Source organism: Solanum verrucosum, unplaced genomic scaffold (assembly GCF_900185275.1).
Source record: "Solanum verrucosum unplaced genomic scaffold, falcon-dt-bn FXZP01000234.1, whole genome shotgun sequence".
Taxonomy (NCBI): domain Eukaryota; kingdom Viridiplantae; phylum Streptophyta; class Magnoliopsida; order Solanales; family Solanaceae; genus Solanum; species Solanum verrucosum.
In genome coordinates this window covers 1,677,537-1,690,002 of record NW_026020440.1, presented here as the reverse complement: position 1 = coordinate 1,690,002, position 12,466 = coordinate 1,677,537, and the positions used below count along the sequence as shown (strand labels likewise).

The window sequence follows — 12,466 nt, the reverse complement described above, 5'->3', positions numbered from 1 at the left end:
TCAAAACCAAAAATACATTTATTAACATGTTTCGAGTTCGAGTTTTTTTTAGTATAGAGTAATTTTTACTTCATTCTAAGTTAGAGGTTTTGGATTTAAGAAGTTTTGAGTTTGAGTCTTTTTGAGTACAAAATCATTTTTATTAGAAACCATTTTATCTTTAATATGAGACTTCTAGACGCAAAATTTTAAATTAATGGAACTTGGGTATAAAAATAATCCCCAAAATGAAAAAAAAAAAACTCCAAAAATACACATCTCATAAAAAGAAAAAAATAATCTAAACTTTACAATCTTTTCAGTCTCCTCATCCTATCTTATAGTATTATCTATTTATATCTCTCTATACATATTCCAACTTCTCAGGTTCACTTTATCCCTCTCCCTGTTTTCCAAGAATTGAATATCTTACTATACTTTTATCATATCAAGAATCACTTTTTCTCTGTTTGTTCCCTTCTTTCTGCAAAAAAAATAAAAATAATTGCACCCATAAGGCCATAATACACAGATCTGTCACTTACCCATGAATGTTGAGTCACATTTCTGAGTTGGGGTTTGGTTATTTTTTCTGAAAGTATACAATGGGTGTTGAATATAATGAGGTGGGTTTTTGTTCTTTTTGCTTTTTTCTTCAATGGGCATGCATATTTTTCTTCTTTACTTTGTATCATATGGTGTTTTTCTTAATAAAAATTGTGTCTTTACATCAATGGCATTAGGTATTTATAAGGAATTCAAGAGGTGTACAACTCTTCACTTGTAGATGGTTGCCCTTTTCTTCTCCAAAAGCCCTTGTTTTCCTTTGCCATGGTTTGTATTTTTTTTTGTTTCTTTTCGTGTTTTTTTTTTTGGTTTTTGTTGAAATTTGATTTAACAAATTGATTAATTGATGTTGTTGTTGTAGGTTATGGCATGGAATGCAGTAGATTCATGAGAGGTACAGTAATAAATGTTTCCTCTTTTAATCTGTTTTTCACTTTTATGGCCAACTTTTCTGTAGAAATGTTTGTTTTCCTTGTGGTTTTAATGTTTGGATGGATAGTCGGGTTCATATGAATTCAATACTTGACGTACAGTAAATAGTAAATATGAATTCGTAGTTAAAGTTTGAACTTAAATCTTGAATACACTGCTTCTGGTGCCATCAATGCATGTCATAACTTTTTCCTCCTACCTCTCGTGACTGGATGTATATGTCATTCAAGAGATTGTTTTACTTTTACTATCTTTTTTCTTCCTGTTGAGTTTGTCACAGAGTAACAGTGAAAAAGGAACCCACTTTTTATACTTTTGGGGTCCATTTTTTTTTTAATCCGGTGTTCGTTTTCCACATTGAAGCCCGACTAAATTCGGATTCGCGTTAGGAAGTCCTAGGGATAAAATACTTCCTAACAAAGGCGACCCCATACTCAGAGAGACTCGAATTCGAGATTTCTGATTAAAGATGAAGAAGTATTTACTACGCCATCACAACCCTCTCGTTATTTTTTGGGGTCCATTTTTCTGGTGAGGCAACTTTAAATTTAGTGTTGTACAATATGGGCCATTTTCCTGCTACACTTGCCTATTTCATTTTAGGTGACCAACCATACTAGTAAAATTTATGTCTCTTGTCTTATCATATCTTTTTAAAAGTCCTTTTTTATATATTTGTGAACTGTTGGTTGAATACAATAATTTAGTGTGCCCATATCTTATCATTCACTTATTTTATTGAGAACTTCTAGTACTTTTGTTATTTCTATTTTGTATCATATTCAATAGATATGAGCTTAAATAGAGCGACACCGACAATGAAGAGGATTCATATAGCCAATTGTCTTGCTTGAGATTGAAGCGGAGTTTTATGTTAGCTATCTTGGCAGTATGTGCATTATGTTCATCTGGTTGTGGTATATCAGCATACAAGATTATCTTTTTTTGAGGGCACAATTATTGGTGATATAAAATACTGCAATTGTTAGGAGCTAGTAGTTAAAGATGCAATGAAAAATGGTTCTCAAATTTAATGGTCAGACTAAAACTCACCTAACACTACTGTTCCTCTCATACTGAAGGTACTATAGATTTGTTGAAACAAAGTAATTTTCACCCTTAAATAACATCCTAATATGGTTTCCAGCTGCATGATTAGTCTATTTCTTGTCCTTTTTTTGGTTAATTTGCTAATTAACAGCTATCTTGGAACTTAATTGTTTGTCTACTAAAATAAGGAGGATTAATGGCTTGCTGGTAGGTTGGCTGACTGACTATTGAGAAACATTAAATTAAAAGTCCTATCTTGGTAGTTTGATAGATTAATTAGGTTAGCAAATTATTTGGGGCCTGTAAGTAACCTCAAGGAAAGATTGCTTCACACATCAAAATTTGTGGGACACTTTGAATTCAGCTAAACAAGTCAAATAATAGAAGTTTTAAACATAACATAGATTTTAATAGTAGGCAAGTATGATAGGTACATCTGAAATCATTTAAGAGTCATCTAACTTTAAGACTTTGACTATTCAAAAAATAATATAGTAAACAAGAAAAATGAAATATATTTTAAAATGTTGCTTAAGCCTTGAGAAACAAAGTTACCTGGTACCTGTGTTGGTGTGAAGTAGTAGGTGCCAGAAGAATAGTCGAGGTGCGTGTAAACTAGCTCGGACAGGACTATCATGAAAACAGATATTCTGAAATGTTACTTGACCTGTTCAACTTGGCTTCCAGTGAGAAAAGCTTCTGGTTTTCTTATTCTTGGACCAGGGCATTTTAGCTGCTAGTCTATTTTGGAGTTCTTTTGTTCGGCTCCGGCCCACCTTGAATATTAGCACTCTTTCTCTAACGTCTACCAAGTTTTTTCTGTTGACAAATGATGTGTCATCAAACATTTGATTTTCCTTCTATTTCTTTTTTTTCAAAAAAAGAATGGTAGGTTTGACTTGGAGATGGGAATATTACCTCATACACATAACTGAATATTGTTGTGAATTTACAGTGTTTGACATTGCTCAATCCATTTGTTTTGAGTGGTTCAACCAACTCTTGGAGGAGATCCTTTTGTAAACTGTAATCTACGGTTGATTTCTAAGATGGGCACTCAACTAATAGTTACTTATTATCTCAAAAAGTCATTTTTATTCTTGATTCTATTTTTTTTAAACAAAGAAACGGACTTTCTAAGATGATAACTATTAGTTGAGTGACCATTTGAAAACTAATCTTCTCTAGCCCCATATACCTAAGGAAAGTCTTACACAATTGCCATGTATGCCTGCCTGTAGCCAATACATTCGTGCTCTTTCTTGTGCACAATAGAATATTTTTGAAACTGTCTAGTGCACAATAGAATTGTGAAAGCTCGTGGCATAGATCCAACTTAACATAGATATTGTACTATTATGGATAGGTGTTGGGACAAAGCTGGCAAATAATGGATACGCGGTGTTTGGAATAGATTATGAAGGTCATGGACGGTCAGCGGGTGCGCGCTGTTACATCAAAAAGTTTGACAACATTGTCAACGACTGCAGCGAGTTTTTCAAGTCAGTTTGCGGTAAGCTACCAAATGCCCTCTTGGTTCACAAGTAGTCCAACCCTCACTGTTATCAGTTAAATGTATATACCACATGACCTCAGAAGTAGTCACAGTGACAAATAATCTATCTTTGATTTTCCTTTTTACTTTCTCTTGGGAATTTTTCGGAGTAGCTTTATTTAAGTTGAATATTTTTCAGCCTGATAGGTATGGTTACAACTTACAATTGTTAAAAAGCTTCACATACTTGTTATCCTCTTACTAAAATGCCCGTTCTCTTTGAAAAAACAGCGCAGGAGGAGTATAGAGAGAAAACACGGTTTCTGTATGGGGAGTCGATGGGAGGGGCCGTGGCTCTTTTAACACACAAGAAGGATCCTTCCTTTTGGCATGGTGCTCTTCTGGTTGCACCGATGTGTAAGGTAGACCAATTAAGATTTTCTGTCTTGACACATTTACTGTAATCGATATGCTTTATTGCTTGCATTTAGTATTGAGGGACTTTTCAAAGTCGGTTATGGTGTTGCTAATTTACATTGCAAAAACCATCAGATATCTGAGAAGGTGAAGCCTCATCCGATGGTTATAAGCTTACTAACTAAAGTGGAGGATGTAATACCAAGATGGAAAATAGTCCCGACAAAGGATGTCATTGATTCGGCCTTCAAGGAACCCGCTAAAAGGGAAGAGGTGTGGCTAATTGTTAAGTTAATATATGCAAACATTTGCTAGCTTCCAAGTATTAATGATGTGCGGTGTCCATTTCTGTCCTCCATCAAAAAAATGAATGTCCATTTATTGTCATTTTGCAAGTATAGGTACGCGGGAACAAGTTAATTTATCAGGCAAAACCAAGACTGAAGACAGCTTTGGAAATGCTGAGAACCAGCATGCACCTTGAGGAAAGTTTGCACGAGGTAACTATTACTTATCCGTCTTCCCTTTAAACAATAATTGAATCATTCCGACAAAATGGAAACTGGAAATGTTGTGTAGTTGAAAACAATAAATTCGTTCTGTTGTTTCGACAGGTCACTCTACCATTTTTAGTGTTACATGGAGAAGCAGACATAGTAACTGATCCAGAAGTAAGTAAGGCTTTATACGAGCAAGCGAGTAGCAAGGACAAGACTATAAAACTCTATCCAGGAATGTGGCACGGTTTGACATATGGTGAGCCAGAAGAAAACATTGAAATCGTCTTTTCAGATATCATCTCGTGGCTTGACAAGCGAAATGGAGAGAGTATTGATGATGATGCTAGTTTAATCGAGAGATCAGTTTGTATAGCTACATCTACTCCTCCATATGAGATGCTCACAATTTCTTCACCTATAACAATGAAAGAAACAAAACCACAGAGAACACGTCCCCAAGCTAATTATCTGTGTGGATGGAAAGGACGTCGGATGCATCATCATTCATCTATGTAGAAACTTGATCGATAGATGTGGCGTGTTGCATCTCCTTCCTTTGTTCATTCGCGATACGGTGTTATTTATGAAGGAAGTGGAAAATAACATGTTTTCCAGATATATTGTAAGATGCAAAATCTCAAGTTATTCATGATATCTTAATGTTTGTGTAAACTTGTTGCTCAATGATGGTTACACTTTTTGTTTTGAGAAAAGATTGTATTAGGATAGATTGTTTACATCACATCCCTTGTAAGCCGTCTATTCTAAGGCAGACATTAGAGATTGTTTGAACGACTTGAACTCCTAACCTATAGGTCAAAGGACACAACTACCTTACTCCAAGTTCCCCTTCCAAAGATGTATCATATAGATGATTCATTGTAATTCATAATTAGATGAAAAAATTGAGTTAAACTATTAAATGAATATTTTAGTTAATAGTAAAATATTTAACCCATAACATATTAAGAAAATATTTGTTTTATCTATTATTGATCTAAAACAATTAGTTCATCAAACAAATAAAATAAACAGGATGTAGTGGGTATTATGATAAGCTAAAATTAGTTATTATGTATCTCTCAATGATGCATATATTTTTATGCAAGGTGGGGCGAGTCGAAGACAAAAGGTTAATTTAATCTTTAGTGGTTGAGAAAATTTTAAGAAATTAATACTCATATTTTAACTCAATTAAGAGAGATATTTTAAAGATTATGGAGTATATAATAATTCAATTAAATCTATCTAGAAGCTGGTGCTCTTTTTGGGCCCTTAATAACTTGAACCCACGACTTCAAATTGGATGAACAGCCTCCAAGGCTCCAAGCAACCCTTTCTATCTATGTTTTTAGGGATCATTCGGTATGATACATTAGAAAAAATAATGTATTTAATTTTGTGTATTACTAATATCTTGTTTGATATATTTTTTTTAACTTATGCACTCTAAATATTATCTTATGTATATCTAATCTATGAAAAAAAATATGATATTAGCAATTCAAGGGGTTCTAATGCAAAGCATTAACATGAATAAAGACACAATTGTCGCTAAACTCGACGTGAATTATTAGTTTCACCTTTGAACTATTGACAGTCTTAAAAACACCTTTTTACTTGACTAACTGAATTTAATTACACCCCGTTCTTGCAACATGAGTCAAATACTCCCCTAAAATTTTGCCTACTTTAGAGGTGTTTTCAATACTTCTAAAGTATTGAAGGGGGTTCTAATGCAAGCATTAACATGAATAAAAACACAATTGCCCTTAAACTCGACGTGAATTATTAGTTTCACCTCTGAACTATTGAAAGCCTTAAAAACACTCCTTTACTTGACTAACTTAACTTAACTACACCCCGTTCTCCCCGTTCTTGCAACATGAGTGAAATACACTTCTAATATTTTGCCTACTTTAGAGGTATTTTCAGTACATATCACGGCTTTTTATTAAGAGTCACAAACTCCTACAAGAGTTTGAGACCACTTGCTATGCCATATAGTAGATCGAGGGCGTATCGGGGATGTATATAAGTTTAGTTAGTCAACTTGAGGGGTATTTTTAAGGGTATTAATAGTTCTGGGACGAGTTATTCTCAATACTTCTCTCTTTCCAATATATTTAAGGAGGGTATTTTTGTAAATAATTACTATTTATTTTTGAAATATACAATGCATTTTATTTTTAAAATACCAAATCAAACGATATATCTCAACATAACTAAAGTTAACATTATTAATATACCTTATTCAACACTATTTTTATACATCCTACGAAACGACCCCTTAAAATATTGTTGTTGTGTGTAAATTTCTTGGAGGATTTTGGGCTGCAATCGGTTTGTATAACTGGCCCAAGCCCATAGTCTCGCTTGAACTAGAGCCGAACGTAAATCTTTTTCTTCTTTGCACTGTTTTCCCTCTACCCTCTTTAAACCCTAGCTCTTTTGCCCCTTTTTTGTTGCTCTTCAATTTCTTCTGCTTGATCGAAGATGAGGTAATTGTTTACTGCTATTTTACACTTTGCGTTTGTTCATTTGAAGTTCTCCATATCCTCTGCTTGTTTTTTTCTTGTCATTGCAGTAACCCATTTAGTAGATTATGTAAGGTTAGACTACATTTCTTCAAAGAAGTAGATAATTTGCCTAGGTAAAGTAAGGTTTTGGACGAGGAGATAAGAAATTGAAGAATTATAGCTGTCTTCTGGACTAATTTTGTGTAGGTTTTTTTTTGGGTGTTACGTACTTTTGGATGTAAAGATTGTAAATTTACTAGTATTGAAATGGAAGTATGAATTAGAGTGAGTAGATTCATATAGCTGACCCCAATTAGCTTGGCGCTAAGGTGTGAGTTCTGTGTGCAGTTCAAAAACTATGTTAATGGGGTTTTCTGTAGCTAAACCATTGCCTTGGCAGATGGGTAAGTTGGAATTTCGACTATTCACTTTCTCCACTAGGCTTTTATTACTACTCGTGTTAGTTCCTTTTGTTCACTCTCCACTTTAGCCAAGCTTAAAACCTATGTTAGCCCAGGCACATCAGTGATAGAAAACCCTTCTTTTGGCTAGAATATAATGCCAACTAGGCTGTAGGATGTAAAAATACAACAACAACAACATATCCAGTGAAAAACCATAAAGTGGGGTCTGTAGGATATACAAATAGTTGATGTGTTTATCTATTCCTGCTGATTTTTGTGTTACTCAAATATTAACAGTTGGAGGTTCCTAATAGTTTTCCTTTTCCTCTTTCTTTTTTTTTTTTGCTCTTTTGCAGTCGACCAATGGAAGAAGATGCCCCTGTAAGTCAGCTTACTTTGCAAGTGTTTCACCTATACACAGCTCTCATCATTTATTTTTCTCATTTTTTCCTTGGCTTAAGTCCGTATGGTGAACTATTTTGTGTTTTAGGGACTGTCTACTTCTTAGTACTTGTTTTCATTTTCCTTTTATTCACCTTAATGCCATGTATTTGATTAGATTTCCTTTTTTTTTGTAGCCATCGTCCTTGATTACACATTACAGCTGATAATTTTCTAGCCATACATCTTTAATTTTATCATATGGAGAATATGTTTATACCTCCCGTTTCAAAGCAAACAAGAATATATTTGATCTGTAGAATCTTTTTCAGCACATAACATTTTCAAGTCTTTGGTTAAGTCGTTTGAGTTCACCATTCATAAAACAAAAGAAAAAATCAATTAGAACTTCAAAATAACAATGTAGCTAGGATGATCATTTTTGTAAAAACTAGAACTTCTCAAGTATAAAAATTATTAGTTGAATGAGAAGACTTTATTTTCTGCAGTTGTGTTGCTCCCACCTTCATGCAAGTGTTATGACAGTTTTTCATTTTACCACATTGGATAACCTAGAAGCTAGGTCTAAACTTTGTAGTTCTCCCTTAACAGACATCCTATTGACATTTCCTCTTTTATTCGTGGTATGTTCATTCATACACATTATCTTTTTGTTCATTTTCCATATGAGTTGCTTCTTGTTCGCCTTCCCGATGTCAAAAGTGCTTTGCTTCAAAATTCTCCAGATTAAGCACATAGCTAAATAGTGTATAATTGGTAGATTGTCATTATCCAGCTTAAGCACATAGTGAAAAAGTGTATGTCCTTCTATGTTGGTTTGATAGAGGAATGGACCTCATCAGTACCCAGTGAGTATTGATTTGCTTATCAGATTTTATGATAGATGTCTTATTTTTGCCTATGAATCTTTTTTCTAGCAAGGGAAAAATGAGGAAGAGGAATTCAATACTGGCCCACTTTCTGTCCTGATGATGAGTGTTAAGAATAACACACAGGTATCTAATGACTTTAGCACCTACAACTATGTCTTTCTTTGTGTCGGGTTTATTTATTATTTCTAGTTATTAAAAAAAGAGATAAAGTCTGTCCTGGAACCTTTTGTTTATGTTGACAATTTACTTTCTAAAGTCATGCCAGTATACTTCTTCATTTATCTTAGATTTTAATACTGTAGAATTAGATGCAAGCTTCAGTTTTGTATGTGGAACGGTATCAGCTTTGTGCATGTTATCTTACAGATGTCTTTTCTGGATCTAGGTGCTCATCAATTGTAGGAACAACAGGAAACTTCTTGGTCGTGTGAGAGCATTTGATCGTCACTGCAATATGGTCCTTGAAAATGTTAGAGAAATGTGGACTGAGGTTTGTTTGTTCTTGACTTTCTTAATCAACTTTTTGGGACAATGTGTATTGTGTCTTGGATTTGTATCTTGCGCCAAAAGGCTCCAGTTACCAAAATTGGTTATGTTTATTCTTCAGGTTCCTAGGGTAATGTGTCTTGGATTTGAAACTTGTGCCAAAAGACTCCACTTACCAAAGTTGTTTATGGTTATTCTTCAGGTGCCCAAGACTGGAAAAGGAAAAAAGAAAGCTGTTGCTGTTAACAAAGATAGGTTTATCAGCAAAATGTTCCTTCGGGGAGATTCTGTGATCATTGTCCTCCGAAATCCTAAGTAGAGGTACTGTTGGATCTTTGACATAGTGGTTGGAGTAATTTTATTTGAATTAGGAGCTAGTTCCTTTCATCAGTTCATTTTTGAAGTGCAATCACCTTCTAACTTGCTATTATGTAATCAAATGTTTGGTACGAAAAAACTGTAAATGCTAAGTAATATTTTTATTGAATACATTAATGTGAAATTTATCAATATATTTATTATAAATAAAATTTGGAACTTCAAAAATGATTAACTCTTAGCATTTAAATAATTGTCTTTTCTGATGAACTATGAAGATCGATAATAAATGAAAACATAGGAAAAATGTTGTGTGTAATGTTGTATACATATGATAGGAAGCTCAATGGTTGGGACCAGGAAACAACTATAGGATTAAAATCTGCAAGTTCTTTTCTCCAAGTTTAGCTAATGAAGTATCAAGAACTTACCTCGTGCTCAAAAGTCTCCCTTGCTAGAGTAGGGCAGGGGATTAGGAAGAGCATGAACATATACTGTTTTCACTGCTTCTTTTTTATCTCTTCTTGAGCCGAGGATCTATCGGTAAAATCTCTTACCTTACAAGGTAGGGGAAAGGTCTGTGTACACTATACCCTCCCCAAATCCCACTTGTTGGGATTAATACTGGGGTATGTTGTTTTCGGACATATACCATTTTTCTTACTTTTCTGTGAAGAGGCTATTTCTGTTTTGCATACAGAAATGTTCCATTTCCTCTTCCTTTTTTCTACTTGAAATGCATTTATGGGTGGTTATGCACATTCTTGATTTTTTCCTTGGTGTTCCCACATTTTTGTTGGCCTGTATTTAAATATCTGATCATTCGTAGTAATTCAATACACTGGTGTACTGCAGGTGAATTGGATCTGTGCTTTGGAGCAAAACATGTGAGCAGCTAGGATTTGGACCAGCTCTGTATAACCTTTGATTGCTGTAAGACTTGATATAGGATTTTGATGTTCTGCTACATACTGTTATCTTCTTCACGAACTTATTGTAAACGATGGAGCTTAAAGTGCTTTTCGTGTATGTTGAATCCTATGACCAGCTAATATGTACGGTAACTGTTTTGCATAACTCCAGATACATTGTCCATTGTGAAGAGCATTGTGATTGTCTATTTAACTATGTCTAGTTCTGGCACATGCGTTGGCTGGACAAATGCAATAGTCTAGAGTTTGAAATTGTGAGGCACAGAGATATCAAGTGTAGAATTTTACCCTTGCCTGTTATTCTGTGTTTGCGTCATTAAATCTCGGAATCCTTGCACGAAGCGGGTTCATATTGTTTACTTTTTCTAGTTGGTATATATATACATTTGTCAGTTATTTTAGTTTGAACTGATTTGGTATGGCTATTTATTAGGTTAATAATTAATTATTATTCATATGTACTTTTTTTTTTGGTTTACCACCTGGGGTTGAGTAATCATATTGGAGCTCAACTAAATTTGAATTCATGTTGGAAAGTTTTACATTGGGGTAAAACACTCCATAACAAAGGGGACTACTCAGACCTCTACTTCAAAATGTTGGATAATTGCATATATGCCAATTTTCTCATCTTTATTTTGGTAAAGTATTTTTTTTAAAAGAAAAACAAGTTCCTGACTTTCCTGATCAAAGTAGGGGAATTATTTGTGCAAGTGACATTTCACATTGATTGTATTCTCATACTTCAATGCACCTCATCTTCTCTCGACCCTCATCCCTACCATCTTAACCCCTACTTCCCATAATAGTTATCTAAATTATATACAAATATTTTTAGGTAGGGGTGTACAAAATCGAATCAAAAATCAAATCAAACCGCAAATCGAGTCAACCCGAAATAAATCCAACTAGTGGTTTGGTTTGACTTGGTTTGGTTTTGAAAAAAAACACCCGACTATATTTGGGTTGGTTTGGTTTTAACTAAAAAAAACCAACCCGAGACCAAACCAACTCGACATTATATATATAATTTTAAAATTTTATTTTATACATAAAAATATTTACTTTGATATAATTTTTAAATATTTCTTATACTTTTCATAGTTTTTATCTTTTAATATATTATTTCAAGTTTGAAACTTAGAATTATGAATGAGTCAATAAAGATTATAGTCCACAGATTTTGATAATTATAATAAAGCTTAAATCAAAATCAAATTAATACTAATGCAAAAATAAAATCAATTCAACAATAAGAATGACAATAATATTGAATATTTGTTCTTTAATTTTACATTGGTTTAGACAATTAAAATACATAATTTAATTTTAATTTACTTTAATATTTAGTCATGTAACTAATACTTATTAAACTTAATTTTAGCATGATTTAGTACTTTTAAATTATGATCATTTTCATTATGACTTGTTAATTTGCAATATTTGTTTTACGTGATTTCATTATTATTATTTTTGTTGGATATTTTAGTGTCACTAATCATATCATATTGTGTTATATTTTTAAGAAACATCTTAGATAGTTGTATTTTGGTAGGACTAAAGAAATATTTGAAGTACAAGTAAATTATATGTTTGTATGAATACTTTACTGGAAAGCCCGAAAAAATCCGAAAAAAACCCGAGTTTTATTGGTTTGGTTTGGTTTATAAATTTAAAAATCCGACACAAATAGTTTGGTTTGATATTTGAAAAACCTGAACCAACCCGACCATGTACACCCCTATTTTTAGGATAGTATATTTTGCTTACCTATCGAACTTAAGAAAATAATGAAAGATCTACTTATTTTCTAGGATAAGTAACATTTTTTGCTTTGTTAGTCAACATAAGTTAAAGGTTTAGTTTTACTCTTCGGGGTGGCCCAAAGGTTTGGGCTTGAGACTTTCATGTTGGAGGTTTCAAGTTCGAAACTCATTGCCAGCGAAGCAAGGAGTTTGCCTTCTGGGTCGAGCTCATCGCGCCGAGCTTGCCTAGTGTGGGTTACCTCTCCTATGTGGTTTGTGAGTTATTACATAGAAGCGGGGATTTTACCCTGTGCGCATCCAAAATATAGCGGCTGCGGATTTCCTTGT

At 33.6% G+C, this 12,466-nt stretch overlaps 2 protein-coding genes across 2 annotated transcripts; both read left to right on the top strand.

Moving 5' to 3' along the window:
- The first annotated feature begins 268 nt into the window (after positions 1-268).
- LOC125808215 (caffeoylshikimate esterase-like) lies at positions 269-5,049 on the top strand. The gene is made up of 8 exons (XM_049487938.1): positions 269-605; positions 723-813; positions 908-940; positions 3,395-3,541; positions 3,815-3,945; positions 4,076-4,213; positions 4,342-4,440; positions 4,555-5,049. Exons 1-8 carry the CDS (start codon positions 585-587, stop codon positions 4,954-4,956), a joined length of 1,062 nt encoding a protein of 353 aa, XP_049343895.1. The 5' UTR covers positions 269-584; the 3' UTR covers positions 4,957-5,049.
- A 1,777-nt stretch (positions 5,050-6,826) lies between these two features.
- Positions 6,827-9,446, top strand: LOC125808225 (uncharacterized). Its single transcript, XM_049487949.1, has 5 exons — positions 6,827-6,941; positions 7,720-7,744; positions 8,683-8,760; positions 9,023-9,127; positions 9,326-9,446. Exons 1-5 carry the CDS (start codon positions 6,937-6,939, stop codon positions 9,440-9,442), a joined length of 330 nt encoding a protein of 109 aa, XP_049343906.1. The 5' UTR covers positions 6,827-6,936; the 3' UTR covers positions 9,443-9,446.
- Positions 9,447-12,466: the final 3,020 nt, after the last annotated feature.

Coding starts and splice junctions, on each gene's coding strand:
- LOC125808225 (XM_049487949.1), top strand. Junction 8,761..9,022: donor GTGTTAAGAATAACACACAG/GTATCTAATGAC, acceptor TTCTGGATCTAG/GTGCTCATCAATTGTAGGAA. Junction 9,128..9,325: donor TTAGAGAAATGTGGACTGAG/GTTTGTTTGTTC, acceptor GTTATTCTTCAG/GTGCCCAAGACTGGAAAAGG.
- LOC125808215 (XM_049487938.1), top strand. CDS start 585: ATGGGTGTTGAATATAATGAG. Junction 3,542..3,814: donor GTTTTTCAAGTCAGTTTGCG/GTAAGCTACCAA, acceptor TTGAAAAAACAG/CGCAGGAGGAGTATAGAGAG. Junction 4,214..4,341: donor AACCCGCTAAAAGGGAAGAG/GTGTGGCTAATT, acceptor TTGCAAGTATAG/GTACGCGGGAACAAGTTAAT.